Below are 27,273 nucleotides of genomic sequence, written 5' to 3'. Positions count from 1 at the left end.
CGAAGCGAGACATTTATAGACGTCCTCTTGGGCTCGAAGAAGTTAATTGCAGTCCTCAGTCAATTATCTCCACAGCCCACCCCTACTCACTTCTCACTCAATCACCCTGTTGCAGGATCACAAATCAATCACTCGACGTAATGACACCAAAATTAGAGGCAGTGATTGAACGCTGCAATCAGATCCTCAGCAACTTCTGTGGATGACATTAATGATAATCTCTCCTCAGGCTGTCGGTTAGCTTTACCAATCAGGGGCGTTCTTTTTTTTTTTAATATCTGCTTTTTTTCTGACAGCAAGTCAGGATTCAGAGCTCCCACCTGGCAGGAGCGCTCATTATTCTAATGAACAAAGCAAACAGAGTGAGAGGTGATGCCGTCACCTGTGCATAGGAAACGCTTCCCGACCACACAAGTACACACAGTCGCCTCTCCGAGCGACGAGAGGGGAAAAACTGTTGTGCTGGAAATTAATAACGGCTTATCAGTATGCAGAAAGAATTCCTAATTATTATCTACAATCAACTTTAATTAATCTCAGGCTACAAGGCCTGATCTCCCCGCTATGCTGCAAGACCATTATCAAGTTTAAAGAGGGCTGAGTGCACGCACACACACACACACACACTCACACCCACACACACAACACAAACACAAACACACACACTTCCTCTGTACTGTGACCTTGACTTAAACAGAAGATAAAAATCGCCTGCCAAACAACAACAGAGTAATAAAAGAGAGGAACAAAAGCTCTTGTATTCTTTTGAATGGAAATATGGATTAACATTGACACAATGAAAAAAAAAAAGCTGTGTGAGTATGTGTGTGTGTATGTGTGTGTGTGTTTTCACCTCCATATTGTGGCCATACTGACACACTCTGCACTGGCATTTATGAGCGTGCGAGTGTTTATCTGTAGGTAGATATTGTGATAAACAGAGACACTGATTTGCTCCGCTGGGATTATGCACACCCGGCTCTCATAATTGCAGAGTTGTAGACAAACACACACAAATTCACACACACACACAGCGACGGCAGACGAGCTCTGGCCTGCACTTTGCATGTTAAGCAGATGCAAGCCGGCTTCACAAAATCACAGATTTTTTTTTACTGAAATTGAAATTCTCCCCGCTTGTTTGTATGTTTTTCTGAAGGTTTACAGTTTAGCTCGCTGTTAGAGCTGCTGCTTCAAATTTAAAAGACTAGTTTACAGGATACAGGACAGCAAACGAGTGCAAGGTATGAATGTTAGTTTAGTGAGGGCTGTTTGTTTTATTCTGCAGTGAAAGAGGGTATTCATCAGCATCTTCTGGGTTTAATTAGATGTAGTTACTCTTAAAATAGAGTTCTGGGCCAGGACATAAAGCAGGCAAGGATTGTTGAAAACTGTAAACCAATTCATAATTTAGTTCACCAGTGACATTATTTTATTCACGTGTTAAAACTTTAGTTCACCAGTGACATTTGGTAATCCTGCCTGGAAATATGTTAAAATAAGCAATTCAGAGACATTTCATGTGATATGTGTTGTTTCCACATGTGAAAAAAAAGCAGATGAATGTACGTAATTCACATGTGAAAATGTAAATGTCCGTCATATATGAAAAAAGCCAAGTTAACATGTGATGTTGGTCAACAGTCTGATTGGTCAACATTAGCCGGCCTTCTATTGGTTGACAGTGTTGATACACAAGAAAAATCCGTGAGCAGAGGAGAGATCCAAGAGCAGAGGAGCGCGCAGAGGGCACATTTGAATGCGAGCGACATTTTTGTGTGCAAGAAGGAGAAATGTGAACACAGGCATGTGATTTTTTACTTTAAGCAGACATTTTGAAAGAAAGCAAAAGAAATTTTAATGCAAGCACAAAATGTGAGCATGAGGAGAAAAAATCTGAGCACGCGAAGGAGCTGTGTCACTGAAAAGGAATGAAATCATGCTCTCAAACTGAAAATCTATGCTCTTGATTAATGACATGATTCTACTTCCACACATAATAAAACATATCTTCAATTTTGCAAAATGTCATATATATGTACCATATTCTGTTTACAGATGTGGGAGAAAGCCAATCACACATGATGTCTGTGATTCAGATATGAAAATGTAAATTTCACATTTGGTGAGCATAATCAGATGTCAGTACTTATTTCCAGACTGCATTAATAGCGTTGACTGTGAAACACAAAGTCGGTCAAAGACTTCAGTAGGTGAGGTGGTAGGTGTATTTAAATATGTATGTATGTGCACATATGTTTGAAGGTGTGAGGGGGAGATTAATACTCTATGGCAAAGACAAGATAACAAAATATTTTCTGAGAATAATGATAGGAATGGAAATGGAAATGGACAGGAATGAAAAAAATACATATAAAAGGAACAATTGTCATAGTAATAGTTTCCAATTTGGAAAACAAGCCACTAGTCAACATCCTCAGCCACAGAGGCAATACAGAGGTATATTAATAATAATATCATGTCTTTAGCTGTCATTTTTATAAGATCTTGTCATTTAAACTCAATTCACTTAACTTTTAGTTTAATAAATGTGGTGCGAAATTGAGGCCAAAAATACATATACTGGAATGTGCCAGCTAAAAAACCCTTTGCCATTAACAGTTGGTTGATGTTGGAAATGACCTCTTCTTTTTAAAAGGACACTCCATCTGCCCTAATGATTCGTTCTACAGGGATTTTATGTTTACAGCGGTGATTTGAGGATGTCCCGGTGTATCAGATGCATGCAATTTACTCAGTACGCTGTGGATATGAATCAGACTCTTGGCTAATGGGGCCTGTCATCTGTTTTCTCTCCCTTCTTTATCCCCGGCCTGATACCTCAAAGAGCAGTGCAACAGCATCCCTTTAAAAGAGTGCTGCTATGGCAGTTTGGCATCGCCAGCGGCAATATAACTTTACTACTCGTAGTAAAAACTGATTACAGTGTTATACAGCCCCACAGGATTATAGAGCCAGTCCCATTTTGGCATTTTATGGGAATTTGTAAACAGATCTGAGCAGCGGTGTTGTCAAGAGCATACACAGTGATACAGAGCGAATCCGCCTATCAGCCGAATCACTGTTAAGTCCTAGTGGATGATGGGATTATAGTATACCCAGCTAACAGCATAATTAACTGTGATTCACACCAGTAACAGAGCTGCCGTTACCTCAATCATTACACGACACCATCACACAGTCTCAGCCCTGATATATTGAATTAAAATGGCAAACTGTTGTTCAAAGGATCATTTAAGAGTCAGATGTGAAGTCTGTGCATTTTGAAGTGTCAGTTTAGCAGTGAAAGGGTTTAAAGCAGCAGTCAAAGCCAGAGCCACTTGAAGCGCAAGTTGAGATGCCAGTCGAAGGTTGATGATCTGAAGTGTCAGTTAAAGTGTTGAACTGTTCAAGGTGCAGTATGTTTGCATTTTACTTGAAAACATTCAAACACTATCAACATTATGACATATATGTATTGTGTTGTTGTAGAGATATCCACTGAAGTTAGCATGCTACTGTGCTAGCCTACCATGCCAGCGGTGTAAACACCAACACTTTCCTGGTGCTCTGAGCTCTCAGTCCAGACTGGTAGCTGCACGGCTAAACCTGACCCTAACTGAGCTAACTAGCTAACGGCAGCTATAGTCGGCAACAGTTCGCGATTTCAACTTGTGGAAAATTCAAACATTTTGCACCTTTGAGAATAACTTTGAACCCTTATTTAAGAGTATAAAGTGAGAGTAGTAAGACTATAAGTTGAAGAGCAATCGCCCTATAAATGTATCACGACATACAGCTGGTGCCAGTGATGTGCACAAGGGGGGGCCCAATTGTTGAAAAACACGCGCTAAAGTGCCCTCCTGAGAGCCAAAACGCGCGCTAAAGTGCTCTCCTGAGAGCCAAAAAAGCATGCCAAAGTGCCCTCTTGGTTGGCAAAACACACTAAACTGCCCCCTTGGCTGGTTAAAACATGATAAACTGCCCTCTTGGGAGCCAAAACACGCACTAAAGTGCCCTCTTGGGAGCCAAAACACGCACTAAAGTGCCCTCTTGGGAGCCAAAACACGCATTAAAGCGCCCTCTTGGGAGCCATAACGCGCGCTAAAGTACCCTTCTTTTCGCCCCTGCCCTTCAAAAAATCTGCGCACGCCACTGGCTGGTGCCCACTTCTTTTTTGTTTTTTGGCCCTGCCCCTCAAACATCCTGAATCTGCCATTAAGTTGAAGTATAACACTGAAATTAGGTTGAACTATCTGAGTAGGTGTCAGGTGATATTTTAAAAGGCTGCAATGCTTCTTCCACCAAAAGCTAAGATGTATAAATGGAGATATATGAATCAATACAGTACATCACAATACATTCAACAGCCCATAGTACAAAATGTTTTGACTTCTTCTTCTTACTAGGTGAGCGTGATGCTTAACTGTAGTTGTACCTTTGCATTGAAAGCACAAAGATTAATTCAACATTTGTCTGGCTGTGACAGCAAATAACCTTAAATGTTATTACTTCTGACTGCACGCACACTCCAAATAAGATATTAAAAGCAGAAATATATCACTCATCTGCAGACCAAAGTGTGAGAGTGTGTGTTTGTGTACCTGTACGTCCTTCAGTCTCTGTTCCATAATAGGATACTCCGTAACGGCTGTGGATGGGATGGCCAGCTTGGCCTCGCACTGTTGTAACCATGCCAACAGAGTCGATATGGTTTCCTTGTAACGAGCCGGGGGCAAGCTCTCCAAAACTACAGACACACAGGGAGACAGAGAGATATGTCAGAGAGGCTCTCAGGTGATCAATGCAAACTGCAAAGACTTTAATATCCAAGTGTAAGGACGGAGTCCAACATGATTTATTTCATAGATATAAATCTTCAACCCTTCAGAGTGAAAACACCTAAGGACACTGCAGTGGTGAGTGGTGTTTGGAAAGTTTTTTGGTAAGTTTGTCTTTCTGAAATAACTGTTGATTTATTTACTTTTATCTTTGTACCTTTGTGTATATATACAATGGTCTTCTTTCTCTGGGATGTGACTTATTTCAGTTTTGGTCCATATAAAAACACCAAATGACACAATTAACCACCATAAATCATTCAGCAAACAGGAAGTTCAGCATCCCAAAGTTAAAAACAAGACATCACAGCAATACAAATTAGCTAATCATGTCCCTTTGCCATAATTTGATTTGGAGTGCCTCAGGGGTCAATTCTGGGTCCCTTCATTTTACATATGCTTACCCTGGGTCATATTACTCACTGCAATAGCACCTAATTATACTGTATGCTGACAACACGTGGCCATACCTTACAAACTCTCTCGTTGAAGCCAAAATATAACCACCATTTTTTCATTTTGAATACTTTGGTTTCTTGCATTCACTGCATTTTAGGACTTTTACTCTGGTAAACACGCTCTTTTCATTTTTTTGCTAGTAAAGCGTCCCTGATTTAAGGTTGGGCACACTGAAAGAAATGTCCTGACCTGGACAGATTTCAAAGGCTGATAGAGAAATTAAGCCACAAAAGGAGAAAGTATAATTTAAATACGTGGCCCACTGCTTTAAGAGAAACCCTTTTTATTATGCTTCTCTACTGTACATGAATTCTGCACAGTAATCCTCCACATATGCCTATAACCATTCATTTGGAAGCAGCTGAATGGGTGTGTGTTGGATATCTCAACGCTGGCGTGGGTGAGAAAAGCGCAGTGTGTGGCACGAGGGAAGAAGCTGTCTGAGTGAGTAAAGAAGTCGAGATTGTCTTTTCAGCTGTCAGCATCTTTCACTATCTTTTCTTCTCTCTCCAGCTGCCTCTCCTTCTCTTTCCTCCGTCCCACATCTTTGTCTCTCAACGTCTTTTCCCTCTGGGTCATTTTCTCAGTGGCTATATTTTTTGTTTTCTCATTTCTTACCATCATTCTCTCCCTCATTGATATAAAAAGCTATCTGCTCTTGTTTTGTCACAGCGTCTGTCTGATTTCATTTTCCTTGTCTTGATGGCTGCAGCTCTCAGCTTCTTTTTCTATCTCATTAAGTCTCATTGTCATTGTTATCGCTGAGGAAGCCACAGAGCGCGTCACACACAGACTAGAGAGAGTAGCACTACAAATTGGACTAAATGACTCACTCTCGCTTGCTACTCGCTATGCAGACATGTGACACGTTGTCACACAAGTCTGAGTCACTCTATGTGTTAACCAGCTCTAAAATGACAGGTAATTTGAGCATGTTTAGTGACAGCATGACAGTTTTCTTGAGTCCTTTAGCTTGAGAATGTAGATCGCTTGAAACATTACTAAACTATTTCCACATTACTTGTTAGCTGAAAAGAACTGTCAGAGCCTTCTTGGTCCTTAGAGATGGCTACAGTTAATACAAACGTTATCATGAAAAGAATCCCTTTATCTATTTATATTATTTTTTGTATTTATCTTATGTCAAAATGAACCATCCAAACTTAACCACACTTTGTTTCGGAAAAAAATGGCATAGAAATCAAATTTCCCTGTGTCTCACCCTAGTAGGATCTTCCCCAAACCAAACTGAAAACAAAAATGTCCGACCAAACCAATCAACCAATCACATTTTACCTCTACGAGGGAGGATTCCCTTTATTGACAAAATGTATTAAGCTAACACTCAGTCTCGCTTCCAGGTGTGTCGCAGTGGCCACTTGCGGTATTGCATTAAAACTTTTCTTTTCTTTTCTTTTTTATGTCAAGCCTCTTCAGTAGAACTCCAACGTTATAAAAGATTCTTAGAGATACTATATCTTCTAACTGCAGCATATCATCAGAGAAACCACCCACTGCTGCTAACTGTTGCTCTCAGCTAGTTAGCTCAGTTAGCCGTGCAGCTAGTGCATCTATTTACTGACTGTCAGTAAATAGATGCAGGAGCGTGTTTGTGTTGATTCCTATCTGAACAAACTAGTTAGGGGCTAGCTACTTAGCATGCTAACTTGAGAAATTAACACAACCACATCTTTGACATGATGTTAAAACGTATTTTTAGGTAGTTATTTCTTACTTTTTGTTGATAGTATTGGTTAATGTGTTAATGTTTGAAACTAAAATTCTTTCACATTTAGCTTTTAGAGTGCAGCACTTCCAGTTTAGACAAATTTAATCACTTTGCTGCCCTTGCTGCAATGTTTTTACACGCACACTCTGTCCAATTTGTAGACCATGGATCCTTGTCTCATGAAATTCTATTCAGTTCTTTGTTGCTCAGTCTGAATATTAGGGGCACATAAAATGTCAGGTACATCTGGACTTTGGCCTTCCATTCAAATATGTATTTGATGTCAGCGTAAAAATCTAATAATAAAACAAATCTCCATATAAAAATTCCCTTTTCTCTTGCCCTCTCTGCACTGACATCAGAGGTCAGTGCGGGCATTAATTAAGCACTGGAGCTGGCAGAGATTCAGTGTCTCACCCAAGGATGTGTCAACAAGGTAGATGTTTGTTACAGCGAGGTCAGCGGAGGCAGGTTTGCCTGGCAACCCGCGGTGCAATTAGTGCTACCGTGAGTGGTTTGCCTTGATTTTCAGCGGGTAAATAAAAGAATAACTATAACATTATTGTAGCCGTGCAGCATAATAAGTGATGTTTTCTGGCAGATTGATTTATTAAACGACCCTCTACAAAGCAGCCTGCTGTGCCATAACAAATATGCTTAGTGGTGGTAATTGGAGAGCAGATGATATGGAAACAGTCCTGTATTCATTGCTGCATCTACCCACACTGACAGACGTAGCTGTAGGCTGCAGATCTGTTTGCATGATCTCAACGCTTTTCGTTCCATTTTCCAACAACTACAACAAGTGTCTGCGCTGAATGTTGGGTTGCTGCTGTTGTGGGTAGAGACATTTGCCACTTTAAAGCTGTCTGATACAGTGTGTGGGCTACAGCAGTCTGTCAAGGCTGACTTTCAGCAGTTGGGGAACCGAACAGTCACTTTTACTCTCAAGCGTTGGATCCGCAAACAGGCCTGGGAACTCTTTAAAAGTATGGAAGAAAGATGAAGATTAGGAATTGGAACTCGATTTTAATCTCAAAACACGTAAGAAGTTCCAGTCCTGGTGTGATGAGAGGGCCCCTGGTGGTCTGCCAAAACCAAATTAGCAGTATTTTTTTGTTAGAGGACATAAAAAAAGGACTGCCAACTTTCAGTTATGAAAGTCTGTTTCAGAAATGCTGTTTACTGGCAGGGGGAGATTGTTTTTCTTCTAGGTTGATGCCATCTTGGTCACCTGTTACAGCTCCAACTCTGTTTGTACATGACTCCAGATAACTTTATCCTTCTACCTTGCTGTAATTAAATCCATCAGGCAAGAAGAGGAAGGAACTGTTGTTCATTTTGGTGCACCAGTACATAATTTAGGAACACCTAACATTACATTTTATGGTAATTTCTGAACATACAATGTACATTTTTGTAAATAGAATTAAAAAATAGTAGTAATAGTTTTATAGGCTACATATTATTAAGTTGACATGCTTAATATTAGGTGTAAGTGCAACCAATTTTATGTTTATTTGCACTGGGCTGCTTTTTAGCTGCATATGCGATCAAAATAATTGCACCCTGGAGCCCTGCTTTACACCCTGATATGAAAACCTAAATTAAGGATGTACTGAGATTATCTAAAGGACTGAGATCAAAGTCTACTGGGGCATTTTTATATATAATATGTATTGCTAGTACGGCTAGATGTTTGACCGGGGAACCAAAGTAGTCAAAAACGGCCCGAATGATTGAAACAGTGCAGCGAACGTACCCACTTGGATGCCCCTATGGTAGATAAAGCATGATAAAGTGCCCTCTATGATGCCAGTGGACAAAACATGGTGGAGTGTCCTTTCTTCTCTACTGCACTGATACCCCCGCATACATGTGGTGCCCTTTTTTTTTTGACCCCTGCCCCTCAAACATCCCGAGTCCACCTCTGCCATGCAGCATCATTAGTGAGTGACCCATTGAGCCCAAAAAATATAAAAAACAACAGCCAACAGAACAACAATTAATGGCAAGGCAACATTGCAGCACTGAGTAATCTCAGCAGAGCCGCTTTGAGCTTCAAAAATGGTTGTTTTGTTCCAATTTCAGCTGCCTGTTGTTTCAAAAATATTCTGTGCTTTGTTAAAACCGAAGAGAGTATGTTTAAATCCAACTTGGATTTTCCTCTCAAAGCAAATCAACAAAGATGTCTTCTCCCGACAGGAAACCCCACACAATATGGGAAATCATAACAGGAAAAACTTTTTAATGCTCTGCTGTAAAAAAAAACCAAACAAAAAAACCAAACAACAAATCAATATTGCCAGGCAATTTAGTCTTCTTAAATGCTTTAACATTACAGTTGTATTGATCTGCTAAGTGGATAAGTGCTTAAGATAATATTCTGGCATCAGTGAGTGCACAAATATAACTACCTACCACATAAATGATTATGTCCAAATCTTTGAAAATAATACCCCTATTCTGAAAAATAATAATCTTCATGATGCATTACTTACTCTAACAATCTGTACCCACCAGCTTATAAAACTGAGGGCACCTAAACGAAAGCGAGGGTCACGAGGTGCAGTGGAGAGGTCATGCCTTACGCTTGGCACTAAAGTAATTGCTGGGATTAGGTTTCTGCAGTGAATCAGCATCTCCTCTCTCACCCAGTTGCAGCTGCCTCTCTCTCGCCCTCAGATCCTCCAGGACCTTGTGGTAGTGCTCTTTGAAGGCGCTGATGTCGGCGTCCAGGAAAGCTGAAGGGTCCTCCTCCCCCTCCTTCTCCTCCCTCAGCTCGTTCAGACGCTTCTCCAGGAGGTCCACCTGGGGCTGCAGGGCGGCCAGGCGAGCCACCTCCTCCTGCCAGGACAAGGGAAAGAGGGGGGAAAGGGTCACATCAGGCCTCTTTTGTTGCCATGGAGATTTTGTGGAGAAAGGAAATTTACTCTATATGTCTAATGAAAAAATCTGTGGGAAAGTATTGTGTTTTCATTTTTTAAGGTTCCACTCCATTTGCCATATGCTTAATCAGTTCTATTTTACAGAAATGTTTAAATACACTCCCAACTGTTAATGAACAGGAAGCCAAGCAGGAAATTGGACCAGCTCAGCAAAACTGATTTGTAGCCGTGAAACTATTTCTCCCAAACTTCAAATGATACAAAGAGAACAGAAAAATCACTGCTGTATCAACACGGAGGAGAGCAGTTGAATTACTTTTTGCCACACTTTTCAACTTCTAGTTTGTGTTCACCACCGTGGGAAAAAAGCACTTTGAATAAGAATTTAAAAGCCACTTGTTCTGCTAAATGACTGAGGCTAAAGCTAACGGGTCCCAGGGAGGACGTTAGCATTTTTAGCAGTTGGTGATCCATGTGGAAGACACTGAAATAAAGAGAGGGGCGTTGTCAACGTATGTTTCATGCTTAGAGCTAGTTAGTCTGAAGATTTTTAATATGGTAAGAAAAAAATTCAACATCAAACTTTCTAACATAACCTGCGTTTAGCTGCTTAGCTTACATTGTTGGTCTTTTTAAACAGTAACTTTAACGATAAGCAACAAGAGAAAAGCAAGCAGCAGGTTAAAAGCCTATTTTCATTTCATCCAAATTCAAAAACACAACTGAATTTGTTCTAAAATATTCAGAGACATTCTCTGATGTATTCTGGAAGTGTGTTTAATCGATTGTTAAATGCTGATGGTGGTTTGTATCAGATTGCACTTTAATATTACGTATGTATGCCGTTTTTAATCGCACTGTGTCCATCAGCCATCACACAGGTGGAACTGAGCAAAAGGTGTTTGAATATGTTCCAGGAGCCTTATCTTTACACTCAAAGACTGACGTTTGTTCTTCAAAGTGCATAATCTGCATACATCCACTGACAGCTGTAGAGTTAAGTGTTATCAGCTGCCCGTACAGAGTGGCGTTATCGGCATAACGGGCCGTTACAGACTGAGGAGGTGGGCCTGATGAAAACTAAGAAGCTGTAAGGGTTGTATGTATAGCAGACGTGTAAATTACTGATATCATGAACTTTCATCAGAGCTAAGCAGACCTGGACCTTGAGTCTGTAATAAAGTTTTAATGGAGTTAGATGTTATTTCAGATCACTGCGGTTTTAGTTCACCTTTGAAGTCAACCAGCCTACAGATGGATCAACAGACAGTTCTCTGAGAAACACAGTTCTGTACCATATTGAAGATCACTACATGGCGACCATACGTTGGCTCACGTATCCCATTTGTTCTTCCAACGCTGCTCTAATGTCTTGATGCTAATTATGGAGCATATGTGCATTTTTCTCATCTGCACATCTGCACTAACTTGCTGCTGCCTCTTAATGCACAACCCAACCTCCCTCAATGCCAAACCACACCTCATGTACTTACTTTAAATATCTTATATTGTTCTTTAGTATATTTATTCCATCTGACCAAGTTGTGTCTGTGTACAACTACTCCATAATTGCCCCTGGGACAAATAAAGTTTTGTTAAATTGAATTGCTGTAACTCATTGTAATACCACAAATAGTCGTACTCTTTTCTGTTTAAACTTTGGACAGCTAGCAGTTTCCCTGTTTTCAGTGTTTATGTTATGCTAAGTTAAGCTGGCCAGCTGCTGGCTCTAGTATAATATCTCATAGACATAAGAGCAGCACAAAAAATGTATGTGCCAAAATGTTAACTTTTAAGATTTAATCAAACATTACTATGACAGTAGAAAATAGTGCATGTTAGATTTAACATTTAGATTTAGATTTAACATTTAGATTTAGGTTTAACATTTAGATTCAACATTTAGATTTAGGTGTAACATTTAGATTTAACATTTAGATTTAGGTTTAACATTTAAATTCAACATTTAGATTTAACATTTAGATTTAACATTTAGACTTAACATTTAGATTTAGGTTTAACATTTAGATTTAACATTTAGATTTAGGTTTAACATTTAGATTTAACATTTAGATTTAGGTTTAGCATTTAAATTCAACATTTAGATTTAGGTGTAACATTTAGATTTAAAATTTAGATTTAGGTTTAACATTTAGATTCAACATTTAGATTTAGGTGTAACATTTAGATTTACATTCAACAATTAGATTTAGATTTAGATTTAGGATCAGAAAACACATTTAATTTTTACCAATATAAGTCTCAAATGTGAAGAAAATAAGCTTAAACTGAAACTATATTAGTTTGAAAACTGCAGCCAAATGAACAGTGTGGCTCTTTGTTATGTTTTTCATAGTATCTGAATAACAATGGGGCTCTGTGGCACAGAGGAAGAAGATATATCAGGCTTGAGATACACACTCACATTTGATTTGTTAACAATTAGGAAAAATTAAATGTCAAACAATGAATAATGTTATTATAATATAACCATTTCAACTAGAGTTGTTGGTGAGTTGCATGATTGAGCAGCTAAGGCAGGTTAATATTCACTGAACCGTCCTGGAGTGAAGGCTTTGAACGCAGCTCGGTCTTATCCCCCGTAACACACAGTGAGTTAACACTCTTGCCTCAAGCCAAGAGACACACTCCTTATTCATGAGTAATGTTGGAAAACACCAGCATTTATAACCTCGACAGAATACATTTTCATAAGCTAACAGTTGGCAGCATGATTCGCCACGGGGAAGGTCGCTTTAAAAGTTTCAGTAAATATTTTATTTTCTCTGAAGTCTTTCCTGTTTAATATAAAGATGGGAACTCAGAAAGTATTTATGTGTGGGAGCGAGTGTGCGCTTCTCCATTCGCGTCTACGTGTGGGCAAGTGGAAAAGAGTGGGCGCACTTCTGAGGGAAACCTTGTTTGTGTGAATTTGTTTGCAGCGGTAGCTATATCTTCGAAGAAAAATCAAATTTCAGAACTCCTCGATCTCTTTTTTATCCCCCAGTTTTATCTGTTAATTTCTCTCTCCTCCTCCTTCCTTTGTTTCTTATTATTTCTATCTCTCTTTGAAAGTTGCCATTTCCCCATCCCTCCCTATCTTCATTCCCTTGCATCTGTGGAGTTTGCTCCTCTCTATACCTTCCTACCTTAAGTCCTTTCCATCACTATAATTATACCTCTCCTTTCTCCCACTCTCCTTTTAGAAGTTTATTTTTTCCAGAACTGCCTGACACTTCTCTTCTCTTGTTTTTAACGGGATTGAAATTAACCTGCTTGTGTGTGTTTTATGAAGGTCAATGCCACTGTTTAAGCCGCCGACTTATTTATAGACACATTAGGCACTGTTAAAAGAACACCTAATTACCTATTAGGAGTTGATTTTTGCAGTTTACTCAAGGATGTAAAAACTACAGTGGGTTACTTTGAAACTGAGTAAAACTCAAAAGCAAGTCTGGAGTTATTAGAAGTGTCTTTTTTCAACAACTTCCACTTTATTTGCAATAGACATTGGTAGTAATGCTATTATCAGGAAGTGCAAACCATAATAAATCTAAAAATATATGTATCATGGCTTTGCTTTCAGACTTCACTGAGAAATGACAAGAAGGACACAAAAACTGACACTCCCATGCCCCACAGTTTAGGAATAGCTAGTCTAAAACAGCTAGTCTAAAGTTTAAAAGTTTCAATACACAGCAGCTTTAAATCTTATTTACTTGCAATTTATATCTGGTTTGTTTAGTCTGTACACCAAAAGAAAAGTAAGAAAAGAACAGAGCCATGCTAGCATTCCCCCCGCTTCTGCTAAGCTTAATGCTTTCTAGCTCAACTATTGAACTATTTAGCATAAAGAAAATTCTTTACATAGTTTCCACCAGAAGTTACAACACTTGAGCGGCTGTAGTGTCTTAACTAGCACCTGATTTGGTAAGAACAGGTGTATTTTTGAGGGACTAATGGGAAAATGAGGAAGAAGGATATTTCTTCTAGTCTGTGTTGAATTAATAAATAACATTCAAATACTTACAGAAAAGAGCTGTGACAAACGGATGCATGAAAAGAGAAGCCCAACAAATAAACAAACAATGTGAAGAAGAAAATTAAGAAAATGGCACGAACAAATAATATACAGAAAAAAACAAAACAAATGGATTTTATGTTCATGCTTAAAAATAATGGATGTAAAAAGTGGCCGTATGTACTGTTTATAATGGATAACCCTGAAAAAGTCTGGACACAAAAACTCTTTGTTTGACTCACTCGGCATCGGTCCAGCTGCACTCTGAGCGGTTCTGGTTCAGATGCCGGAGGCGCCTGGACTTTGAGCCAGTTCTCACTGTTGTCCACAGCCTGCTCACACTGCTCATACAAGCTGTAAAATGCCAGTACCTGCAGGACACACACACACACACAAACAGAATGTGAATAAAAGGTCGAGAAAATCCTCCGTCGGATTCCCTCAAAGACACGAGCAGAATGCCCACGCAACATCTGTCTTCTCTCACCAAACTCTTTCCTTGTTTGCAAATGAGTCAGAATGACCTGATTGGTACTTTCGAGACTACATATAGTAAAAACTGTGCTTTTCACCTGTCTATTGAAAACCTTAAGTGACAATGTGACGTGCATAATGTGTTTGTAGTAAAAAAACAAACAGAAACATGGTTATATCGAGCGTGGCATCCACAAGATATGAACAAATCTGAACCTGAATTCCCATTAACTTCTCCATAGGAAGAGTATTACCACAGACCATTTAATTTAATTCAGTCATATTTTTAATAACGCACCAGGTCAGAGGGTTCGTAGTAAAATGTGCAGTATTAGTTATTTCTTTGAGTTCCAAGCAAAATTGTCACTGTGACTAAATTATCTCAAATTGAATCAAATCATTATTTTTATCATATTCATAACATAGAATGGCCCATTTCAGATAACCACATATAACTGTCACGGTTATGGTTTTTGTTTTACCTTCCACTTCCTGCCTTTGTCCTTTTCCCGCCCTTTTTCTCTGCACACTGTCATGTTTGTTTCTTTTAGTTTAGTTGTGTCCTGTTTTATTTTGTAGATTCTATCCTTCTGTAACATGTTTGACTTCTCACTTCCTGTCTTTCTGTTTTTCCTGCCCTTTTTATTTGTACAACTGTGTTTTATTAGTTAATCAGTTCTTGTGTTTGGGTCCTTTTATTTAAACATAACCATATCTATCTATTATAATTAATAGTACATTCATTTGTAAGCATCATTAATGTTGCAGCTGGTAAAGGTTAAGCTGATCTCAACAACTTTATATCCCACGAGTAGCTCAATCCAAAGGTATACATCATAAATCATTAATTGATTTTATATACAGTTATATACAGAATTGTACTCCAGTAGATGACTTTAGTCGCTAGTCTGCAGTCATGAAAATTAAAGGAGCTGGTCTGAGAAAATAACCCAGATGATGTCATCAGGGGTGTTCAAGGATCCAGTGGTTTCAGAGCTACTCAGGAGTAAAACTACTGGATATTTCAGTCTCTGCTTCACATATTTTGACTAGTCTTTATTAGAACGGTCTCTTGTGAGTCCCTCACAGTTGTGGAAATCCAATAGCAAATTGCTGGTGTAAATATTACTGATACAGCAAACATACAGTATAGCCCTCATAGTTATCATTAAAGTTAAGCACAAGATGACATAACACTGAAGTTGGTGAGACAGCTAAATTGCAGTCTGCTATGGTTATAGCATGTCATTAATGGGAAATGGAGTAGACATGTGCAGTACATATGTTGGTACCTTTGCCTGGTAAGCCAGCCACGCCAGCCTGTCTGACAACAGGGCACAAAATCCCACCCAGCGCTGGTTCAGCTGCTCCGCCGCCTGGGCAATGTCATCAGCACGACTCCCCTCTGGAGGGGGCAGACAGAGAGAGAGAGGGGGCTGTCACACACAGACACACATACACGGTAATAATTCACACGGGCACGACTGGTCTCGCTGTGGGGGGACGGACATAAATACACACTATCCATGCACACAAAAAGTGGGGAATGTCATCTGTAGGAGAGTTGAGGCGAGTCATCAATATTCTGAACAAAATATGAGCTCTGAAAAGCTGTTTGTCTGCCTGCCCACCCACCGAACACACACGGCTCGCTGTGCATCACACTCGCCGCTGACTGACTTTTAAAAAAAAATGCAAATAGCCAATTTAAAGTGCACGTAAAAACTCCAGTTCCCAGAAAATGAGAAACCTCCAAGAGGTTCCAGGAGGGAAAAATCAATGCTAAAGTTGTACAAAGACGGATTCACACCCCTGTCTCTGAAAGGGCACACTGGACCCCATTGGCTGGATGATAATTAGACCTGGAGGAGCAGCATTCTGGCTCACATGTCTCATCTGGCACGCAAACGGGCTCAAGATTGCCCCTTCCTCCTGTATTCGTGCCTCAATTATGTCCCACTTCCATTTACATGTAACAAACCTGGCTGATGCTGTTTTCCATCACAGCTTGCAAAGGAAACATCAGCACAAGCTTGATAATGGATAAGGGGCATTATATGTGCATGTGTATATGCATTATATGGAAGTGAAGGAGGTCGAGGTTAAAGACAGAGTGCTTGTACTTGCAACAATAAATGCTCTTCTACAGAACATTTTCTCTTTTGTCAATAAACAAACATGAAAAGCCAGACAATTAACTTTTTCTTGGAATAATATATTAACCAGGGGTGCGAGGCTGCAACTGTCACCACGGAAGCTCACAAATTGATGTTACATCTTGTTTGTGCAAGTTGTGCTTTTTACCGGGGGTTATGTGCAGGCTGGCCGTTTCTTTCTGTTTTTCCCACTTTTATGCTAAGCTAAGCTAGCCAGTTGCAATGTGATCTCAATCTTCTCACCTAGTTCTCTCGAGCTATTTCTTTAAGGCTGCAATATGTAAGAAACAGCCCCATGTTAAACTCCAAACTGTTAGGGGGCGGCATTTCATCAGAGTAACGGCTGCTGACAGTAGCTGACATTTGCTAGTTAGCTCAGATGGCACTCGTGTTAGCTGACTCTGCCCGGATTGGGAGCTTGGAGCGCCAGGGGAGTGTTGGTGTTGTTAACGATTAGACCATCAGGTCTAGGTGCTAGCTGGTTAGCATGCTAACTTTGATGTCTCTGCGACATAATACATAGACTTAGTCTGCGACCAAAAACTGTTATTTCTTCACATTCTGTCAATAATGTATCTAATTTTTCAATGTTTTAAACTAAGATTACATGCATATTGTTCCTTTAAAGGCACGTTAGATGGATGTGGGCGGATTAAAAGTAATAGGTATAGAAAAAATGAACTAACTACTTTTAAAAATGAGTCATTAGTTACGTAGTGAAACTAGTTTTTCAATGAGCAATATCTTCGGAGAAATTGAGTACCGGTAAACTTTTTAAGTCAAGATACTTTGTTTGACTCTTGAAATAAATTAATAAATACAATTCTTAAGTAGGAACCATTAGCTGAGAGACAAGGAAACCTGAAAGCACTCGTTTATCTTTAATTAAAAAAGTGCTGGTTTGTTCATTTGTATGTAAAAACACTCACACAACTCGAGTCATGGTGTCATGTTCATGGAGCTTTATCTATTAATATTCCTCCAGGGCTGAACCACATAGCTTCACATCATGTGGCAGTAAGTTATGTAATGTCCTGGCATGTGTTGCTTGAATGGTGTTCCGAGCAGGAGCCGGAATGAATGAAGAAAAGAGAAAGAAAAGTGAAAAGTATAAATTGAGTGTTTCCGTGCTTTCAGAGGCCCCAACAATTGCACAAGGACAGAGGAGAGGACGGACGGGAAGAAACATCTCTCTCTGTCTGTTCCTCTCTCTATCAGTGTTTCTATGGAGACAAGGCGAGAGGGTGGGACAGGTGGAGGCGTTGCCATGGGGACAGACAGGGTGTGCGTGCATGTGTTTGTATGCATGTGAATGAGTGTGTGCGTGTGTGTGTGCGAGCGTGCACGTTACCCTGCTCGACCAGGGTCTGCGCCGTGCGCGTCGCCTCCTGAAGCTTTCGGTACTTCTCCGGCCGCTCTCGCTCTATCGCCTGTGGCAAAGAGAAGGAGAGGTGGTGAGGGAGAGCGAGAGACAGGAAGTTAAAGGACAGAAGACGGACAAGGAGAGGCGGGGGGGAGACACCAGGAGAATTATTATTTATTACAAAGAAAGATTAAAACTCCCTCCAAAAATCAATGTCTAATATTTCCACGGAATATGAGGTCCTGTAGCGTTCGTCCACCTCTGATCTTATTCCTGCGGCGACATTTAGGACAACCTGAGCCTGTCTGGTCTAATATGGTCTGGTTTGAGGATAACGGAGGGGCCATTCATCATTTTAAAGCGGGGAGGTTTTAATATTACAGCAGGAAATTGTTTCTATTTTTGGTAAAAGGAGTAGTTCAACCAATATACGCGAGGTAAAAGATCAACAGAGTTATGTTAGACTCAACCCTTATTTACTTTTTAACAGAAACAAAATTTTTCCAGTCACGTCTTCTTTGTCAAACTTTGTCAGCAAATCTCCAAAATTCATGGAAGGCTACAAGACTTTTATTTTGAAAACACGTAGAGGAATTACTGAGATTCACTCAAGGTCACTTCAGATTGTTTTAGGAGAAATTTAGGAGAATTTCTGGATTAAATGATGTGGAAGTTGACAATATTCTAAACTCCTCAAGAAAAAAGGTGAACACAGTTGGGGTTTTGAGTTGGCAGTAATTCTAAATAAAGGCCTGTCTGTTATATCACCCTAAATAAAATCAGGTTCTCTCCTGAGCCGTTTCCCCCTGCTCCCAGCCTTTAATCTGTTTAACCGTCTCCTAAGAATTACACAAATGAGACATTATGTGTTAATTAAATACAATGTGTGAGCTTAAAGGCCTTTGCGAACCAAGTCTGTTTTATTCGTATGCGTTTCTTCACAGAAACTTGCACGCTGAGTCCGATTGCGTTTTTCGATGCACTGCGAGAATACAAAATGCAATCGTCAAGCAGTGAAGATGAGTTTGTGGCTCTCTCACTTCTTGGAAAAAAAAAGACAAATATAAAACAAGTCGTCCATCCACCCCTGAACACAAGACAAGCATCGGTCGGCCCTTATGAAATCATTTAGCCTCAACTTTCCCCTTCAGTCGAGAGATCCGACACCTTTATCCTGTGAATGGGATCAAATCGAGACCAACTTTGCCTCCTAATGTGCTGTTCTGGAAGAATTTAATGCTGTTTCTTATATAAGCTGCTGCAGAGCACTGAGCTGACAGATAATGCCGAAGAGCCAACCAACATCAGAGGCGATGTCGAACAATCTGCCTACAAACATTTAATCAGTTTGCATTTATTACCATGCACAATTTGTGATGCCAGGAGTTGTGTTTACATCTCGCTCACAAACGGTGCTTAAAGGACTCATACATTGTTTATGCGGGTTATGGTGTCGAACTCATGTATTATGAATGATCTGTTAGTTATTGTAAAGGCTGGCTTACAGTCACACCAGTTTGTATTGGGCTTAATCTACAGACTAAGTTGTTTATCGTGAGCCACCATGCAGCAGCGCATTGCACGGGCATTATCTATTCAGCAGAGCTTCTTATTCATTATGAGCATATTCATACGAGTGGATGGACTGTATATAAATTATCTGCTGCCTCTAATTTAAAATTGGAGCAATTGGAAGTGATTTGTGTCTATAACAAGGCTGGGTTGAAAAAAATATAATGTGCTGAGTGAGTTATTACGGTGTTTAAATGTAATGTTAATGTTAATTCTGAGGAAATGTCGTTATTCTTAATTTGGTTCATGTAAAGCTGGTCTAACTAATACATTTTAGAAGAAGAGTGGGTGAGTGGCTGTGTGTGGAGTGAAAGGGGTCACTGCAAATGATGAAGCCACTGATTATTTGCAGTTCCACTCCACTTTTTAGCCTCTTTCAGCCATTTGTTTTGGTTTTACGGCCCACAGATTCGCTGCTTTGGCTGACTTGCGCCGCTCTCATCAACCTCAAGATAGCGATTTTTTACTGTAAAAGTTTCAACGACCCAGAGTACACCACTTGCCTGGCACCGAACCAGCGTTGCTAACTTCGATTTAATGATTTCTAACACCCCTTTTGTGACTTCTGACAACTTTTTGGCCAGACTTTCCTCTCCCTGCATGGGCTGACTGTGTGCAGCGAGTTCGGTCGACTAATCGGCAGCCGGACGGAGACAGGAATGAGCTGTGAATGTGCAAACCTGAGGACCAGCCACTAATCCCCAGTTGACCATATCCACACACCAGCCATCGTCCTCTGACGTCACGCTCAGGGTGGGAAGCTCAATTGTGCTACTGCTGCGTTCCAGCTTCCTCAGACATACATCAGCGCTGTCCTTTATGCTTAATCACAGTTCAGAATGTCCTCGCAGGTGTGATTGCCGTACGAAAGCTAAAATTCAATCTGTTTCTAACTGTGTGATGGAACCTTGTTATTTCAGCGTCACAGGCCTCGGCAGATTAAGCTCCACGGGGCGTCACACACTCTCACACCCGCTCGCGCACACACAGCGTTTTCACCTGCACTTTGTCGTGCAGCTCCTGGATGCTGCCGTCTTTGCGTGAGACGGAGAACTCGGGGCTCTGCAGGATGGCCTCGCCGCGGGTCATGTAGCTGTGGACCTCTGTGAAGTCCACGTCAAACCTGAGGACAAACACACACACACACCATACATGTACTTGACAATGTTACCTGTGCTGCACACAAAATATGCTTCCAACATAGCATCCATTAATATTAGTTATGTCAATGAAATACGTATAAATCCATATGAATTAATGAAAACTACTCACAGGGACATTTTATTCTAACATAACCTACAAATTACACATTTAAATTTATCTAAGTAATCACTAAAGACTAAGATACCTGCAGTGGTGGAAGTGTGCTGATCTATCACTGGAGAGAGTTGAGAGTCCAGAGGCTTAGTCTTAAACTAAAGCAGCAGGGTCTAAAATATTCTTATATAGACTGTAGCGACCACAGTAGTTGGTGCTAATGTCGCAGGTAGCGCTGAGAAGATGAAAAACGATGCTGCAAGCTCAGTTTGACTGCCGGATCCATGAGGTTAAAGACTCTTCAGAAGCCAAAAACTCTAAACTCTAACTAAAAAGTGGTTTATAATAATCTGGGATGGATTTAATTACTGCATGCATTTGATTGGCTAACACAAAATCCTGCCAGGTGACAGATTTGATTCATTTTTTCGCTAAAAAAACACTTCATCCTACATTTCCCATAATCCAACTAAATTACTTCTTTTCGTTTGCCTGGTAAACGCTCACATCTTTCAAACTCCATTCCTCCAATTTGAACAAAAGGCTTTCTGTTTGAAGTCTTCAGACAGAACCTGAAGGAGCCCTGATGACGGCGCTCAGACGTCATCGGTAACTCATGCAACACTGTGCAACTGTTTTCATTGGGCGACTAAAACCCCTTCTGATGAGTAAGCTTGACTTTATATGTCAAATCTGTGCACTGCCAATTTTAATAAAAGCACTTAAAGCTTCATTTAAGGAATTGCTTTAAGTATCGTATAGTATATAAGTACAATGATACAGTATTAGCTTTGAGCAAATACTCAGCTGTTGGGTACAGATTGTGTATTTTTTCAGAGAATGTGTATCATTATTCATTAAATTTAATAAAAATAAATGAATCTAAACCCACTTCCTACATAGTACATATTAGCATACAGATAATTGTGTACTCGCTCATCCCTAGGTCACTAAAAATATTAATATTGTTAGTCTTTGGTATTAGAAGTGACTGGAACAACAGCTACCAAAATGCAAAAAATGAGCTTACCACATGAAATATAACACATCGATTGGTGAACTTTAAAGGTGAACATTGTTTTCATACCTTTGGACGGAGCCAAGCTAGCTGTGTCTGTCTACTTTTAATCTTTATACTGAGCTAAACTAAGGTAACTCCACACTCCTCCTGGGGGGTTTGCCTAGATCCCACTGTAAACATGACCTTTAATCCAATTGTAGGTGTCACAATGTGATGGCGCTTCCCTCACAAAAAAAAACCATATACATTACACAACATCTATTATAAAGCTTTAGTAAGTTTAGTTTAAAATGTTCTTCCCCCAAACTGCATGTAGCGTACAGACATGAGATTGGTATCCATTTTCTGAGCTAACTTGAATAAGACTATTTCCCAAAATGCTGAAGAATTCCTTCAGATTTGTACGTCAAATCTTGGTTTTGAAATTGACTTCTAATTACAGCAACCAACTGAAAATACTCTGTAGTATAAAGTACCATGAATTGGAAATACTCAAGTAAAGCAGAAGCTCCCAAAACCGTATTAAAGTTTCTGGAAAAATGTACTGAGTGACTTTCCACCACTGCGCAACAGATCCTCTGCTCAGGTTACTTGCTGCTCTACACGCTATGAGATGACTTTCAGAATTTCCTACTTCACTACTATCATGGCTGGACTCCATTATCACGATCACAGATACTCATTATCAGTATCTGCAGTGTTTCATCACCTACCTGCTGAGAAAGGACAGCAGAAAGGGGTGCATGAAACTGAACATTCACACAAGTTAGAGAAGAGGCTTTTGATGTTATGAAACTAATTATAATTCAAAGGAGACCTCACACGGGCAGCACACACACCCTCAAACGCACACACACACACCTCTTCCTGAGTTCAGAATCCACCACGACTTGTCTCTTCTTCTGTGGTGGCGGCGACTCTCGGGTCTGGCGCATGGCTGACACCTTCTCCCTCGTCGTCACCTTGGTAACGGTCGCCGTGACAGAGTGGGTCAGCTCGGACTGCTGGGCCGCACTGACAGCGGTGGAGAGCTGAGGGTGCACACACATCAACACACACACACACACACACACACACACACAATAAATTTAGACAAGCTGCACACAACAGCCGGCGCTACATCAGTTTACAAGGATCTGTCAAAATCATACAGATCCCAAATCACCACTTAACACACTCTCACATCTGTCTGAATGCATGCACACACACACACACACACACACACGTACACAGACGCACACACTCAGAGTGCAATGGTGTCCTTGAGAGGCGACGAGTCAAAGATCTGTTACATCAATCACACATTACCGCAACAAAAATATAAGCAAGGCTGTGTTCTTTGATGAGTATGAGTTTGTGTGAAAGTGTATGTGTGTGTGTGTGTGTGTGTGTGTGTGTCAGTGAGTGTGTATAAGCACTCAGACAGCTGTGAGATGCTGTCTGAGCAGCGATTTGGGATTTCTGTGACTCTGACAGATTGTAACTGCACAACAGGAAGAGGGGGAATTACAGATGCTGTTTTTTAAAAAGGTGTGCGTTGATTCTCATTCTGAGCACTGTTTTGTTTTCTGGTTAACTGTTTGTGTGTGTGTGTGCGCACAGGTTTGTTTCAGCGGGGATGAGCCTAATGACAGTTAAGCAGCGAGTTCAACTACTGGGATAGCCTTGCTACCATGGAAACGTGTGTGTGTGTGTGTGCGTGTGTGTGTGTGTGTGCGTGTGTGTGCGTGCAGAGGTCGACCTGCTAATTATCCGTCTGATTATAATGGACAAGTAATCGAGAGAGTGGGAGAGTGGAAGACAGATGGCGTAAGTACTCCAGCACATATTTGTTTTTGGTTAATTGTTTATCATGTTATATTTGTTTAAATATCAATTATAAAACCGGGCACGCTCGCCCAGGTAAGCTTTATTTTGTTGGCTTATAAGTCCTCAAACACAGCTGGATATATTTGGATTTAACAGTGCCCCCGGGTGAAGGAGTTAAGGAACAACATGGTGCTCATAAGATGCAGAGAAGTCTGCAAAACCTTGGACTGAAAGTTGAAAGTTTGAAGCATATAACATCTTGTTGTTGGTGTGGAGTTTGTAAAGGACTGGCTGGATGTTGTGATCTATCTTTAAATAAACATACAGTACCTTCAATGTTTTTCCTGCCTCCTGGACATGCAGAGTGTAACTTTGGGTTTAAACTGGTAAAAAGGGCGTCTACAGATGGACAAATAAGTGCAACCAGTGTGACCAGTAACTTTAAGATCGGTAAGTGTGTGTATGTATGTGTATATGTATATCTTTAATATATAAGTTAAAGGATAAGTTCACCAGGAATCGATAATTCAGTCAGTATCTACTCACCCCCTTACCGGTGGACTGTTGGGTAAAGTTTCATAGTCCACATAATTTTCTGTAGCTGCACAGCAAAACAGTGTTAAAGCATTCTTACAATCAACTGAAGTAGATGGAGACTTGTTTTAAATGGCTTCACAGTCCAAGTCTTGGCAGTCTCTGAGATCCAACAACTGATTTTGAAAAGATGTTTGGCTGAGCAGCTACAGCGAAGATTTCCACTTTCAAAAGGGTGTAAATGACGTCTTCTCAAAACCAAATTTTGGATCCCAGGGCTTCCAGAGATTTGGGTTACACCAGCTGTTTTTATGTGTTATAGAACAAGTCCCCATCTACCTTAGTTGTTTCGGATAATGCTGCAACTCTGTTTTGCAGTGAAGCTCAAGAATTCTTTGGTCAACCACCAATTTTCAATATTCCTTTAATTCTTCAAAAGAAATGTTAAAAATATATAGTTTAACTTTTACAAAAGGCTCTTTAATTCCCTCAAACACCTGGGCACTGTAGTTTTTAACAGCTGTTACTCAAACTGGAGGAAATGGTGCAATCACTAGGGACCATTGTCAGCGATGGAATGATACACAATTCGGAATTGTTTATAATAGTATCTTGAGGACAATAATGATGAGACACTTTACATAAACTACATCTGTATAATACACTTGATACATGATGAAATATATATCATGTTATATCAAAAATGTCAGTCTTTTGAGACTTTTAATGCTGCAGTGGAGGTTAACGGACACTTCTGTCCTGCTTTAGCCTCACACCTTGTGTTGAAAGGAAAAGTTTGACTTTCCTAAAAGAGAAAGTGCTGCCTGAGTGGAGGCACTTCAGGACACAAAGGTTCTTTTATAAACTTATAAATAATTCCAATAATTTACTCGACGCCCAGCGTGAAGCTCTCCAGAGGGCTTAAAGGAGGAAACATGACAGTGCAGTATCTTTATCTGCAAAATTCCTCAAAATGTCTCCATCAATGGCACTATGTTTTCATCTCATCGCCTGTCAGTGAGCACAAATGGGACAACAGAGATAAAGACAGAGAGGATTGTGTGGTTACGGACGTGAGCGATCAGCAGGGGGAGAGCAATCGAACGTCTTCAGAAAAGAGCTCATGGAGAGTGGTAATTGTATGACGATGCTGATTGAAAGCGCCTCCTTCATCAGGGTGTGTTTGCTCGCACAAGTGTCGGTCCTGATTCCATCTTCGCCTCCTCAATATTCTCCACTACTGTGTCACATAAACCTCTCAGGGGTGTTCGATGACCTCTGGCGCACAGTTAATCCACTGATTTTCTCCGTCCCTCGGATCAAACATTTGCAGCTACCAGGACTCATGGTTGCGTTCTCATAACAGGACAAATGTGAGCTCAGTGCGTCCGGATGCTACAAGGATTTCATCTGTACAGCTCCAAATCAAAACAGACCAGTTGTGCAAACCAGTAACAGCACACTGGTTGTTTTATTTAGGAGAAGAGGACGCGACTTGTCTGATTACAGAAGTATTGTGGCTTCATTTTTGATAGCCTTTTTTTCGAACTGCTATATTTTAATCAGTGTTTCCTTTTTAAATCTTAGTCCCCGAGTTGCGACTTCCTGCTGGTTTTCATTCCACTACCTAATCACACACACTGATTACGACCCGGGACACTGAGTGAATGAAATGAAGTGCAATCAGTTCGTTGTCAGGACGGAGAAGCAGCCCAGCCTCTCAGACAGGAGGCCTAAAGCTGACTCTAACCTGGTCACACTAAAGGCTAAAGCAAAAAGCATCGTTTTGGTTGGCTACACTTACTGATAAGTTAAATTCATGGGCTTTGTACATGTTTGATTCACACATATTATCCTTTTTGTGCCTTTTGTCCTTTGTGCAATGTTTATTTTTGATGAATGGTTTAACCTTTTTGGGGAATATGAGTATCTACTTTTTCATCTATTAGCTTTGCTTAGCTTGAAGACTGGAAATGGGGGGAACAAATTGGCCTGTTTTGAAGTTTAAGATTCAATCTGCATTCGCTAATCTCATTTCTTTTTGTACAAAAAGGACAAGTTGTTTTACGGGAACTGGGCTGGAACTATTTCTTGGCGGTGACCTCTGCTGGCTGCCTGGCAAACTCATGGTGCTTAAAGTTGCTTAAAAATACTTTTGTTGTGTGGGGAATATGATTAGTGGCAATGGTTACTTTAAAGGAATAGGTTACCTTTTGGGGGAATTACATTTCCTCTTTTTTGTCTTTTTGATTAGCTTAGCATAGAGGTTGAAAATGTGGGAAATGGCTAGTCAGTTTTAAAGTTTATTTCAAGTTTCAATCTGTATACCAGAACCTCTAAGGTTCATTTATTAACACGCTATATCCCCTTACAAGACAACAAGTCGTTTTATTGAAACTATGCTGGAACAATTTGTTGGCGGGGTGCGGTGACCTCTGCTGGTTGCCTGGCAAACTAAACAACCAGCATACAGTCTGGAGGGATTTATTGGCCATCAATCACAGTCGCTAACTTTACACTCAACTTGTCAACCTTGACGTTGGCTTCCCAGTTGCTACAGTTAGCATGCTAGCTCTAAGAAGACACAACAAACAGCCATACAAGTCAGTTCTGTTAATGGGAGCAGGGGCGAACTGTAGCTGCTCAGTTTTGTGGTTTCTTTGGTTTAGCACACAAAGACACCTGTATCAACCTGGAACATATGATAAATCAAAGGTGAGCCTGTGTGGTTTACCTGCGAGCTGCTCGTCTCCAGACTCTGGATCAGTCGGTCCCAGCGCTGGGCGAAGCTGTCCAGTCTGGCCTCCAGTTTGCTGGCCACCTCTTTGTTCTTGACGCTGGACAGCAGGTCCTGACTCATGGAGCACAGCTTGTCCATGGTGGGACGCTTCACCTCCAGCTCCGCCTTCACCGTCTGGTGAGACATACATAGAAAGATACACAAACACACACGTGTTAGATATGCTTCTTTCTCTGAGTTCATCCTTCTCGATGAATGAAAAGCTGATCTGTTGACTCACAGCGAGACGGCGGAGGCAGGCCACCATTTCTGCCTGGTCCTTCAAGTTGGAGGTCTTTATTGAGCGAACCAGCTCCTCCTTCTGAGTCAGCCAGGAGTCAAATAAACACTGTGAGGGGAGGAGAGGAGA

The 27,273-nt window shown here is 40.5% G+C and overlaps 1 protein-coding gene across 4 annotated transcripts in view; it reads right to left on the bottom strand.

Annotated features, from left to right (window-relative positions):
* The window catches only part of dmd (dystrophin), a 303,308-nt gene that overhangs the window by 115,020 nt on the left and 161,015 nt on the right, over nt 1–27,273 (bottom strand). For 3 of the 4 annotated variants that reach the window (XM_030409548.1, XM_030409549.1, XM_030409554.1), the window contains exons 17-25: nt 27,145–27,252; nt 26,859–27,038; nt 22,643–22,812; nt 20,503–20,626; nt 17,920–17,998; nt 15,705–15,817; nt 14,181–14,309; nt 9,684–9,876; nt 4,605–4,750 (exon numbers count right to left, since the gene is read on the bottom strand). In XM_030409548.1, the coding sequence (XP_030265408.1) occupies nt 4,605–4,750; nt 9,684–9,876; nt 14,181–14,309; nt 15,705–15,817; nt 17,920–17,998; nt 20,503–20,626; nt 22,643–22,812; nt 26,859–27,038; nt 27,145–27,252 (1,242 nt within the window). Of the gene's footprint in view, nt 1–4,604; nt 4,751–9,683; nt 9,877–13,947; nt 13,957–14,180; nt 14,310–15,704; nt 15,818–17,919; nt 17,999–20,502; nt 20,627–22,642; nt 22,813–26,858; nt 27,039–27,144; nt 27,253–27,273 lie in introns of all 4 variants that reach the window. The other variant, XM_030409547.1, reaches the window with a different exon arrangement.

This window comes from Sparus aurata, chromosome 24 (assembly GCF_900880675.1).
Source record: "Sparus aurata chromosome 24, fSpaAur1.1, whole genome shotgun sequence".
Taxonomy (NCBI): domain Eukaryota; kingdom Metazoa; phylum Chordata; class Actinopteri; order Spariformes; family Sparidae; genus Sparus; species Sparus aurata.
Note: the sequence above shows the minus strand (reverse complement) of the source record. Positions and strands in the feature narration are given on the sequence as shown.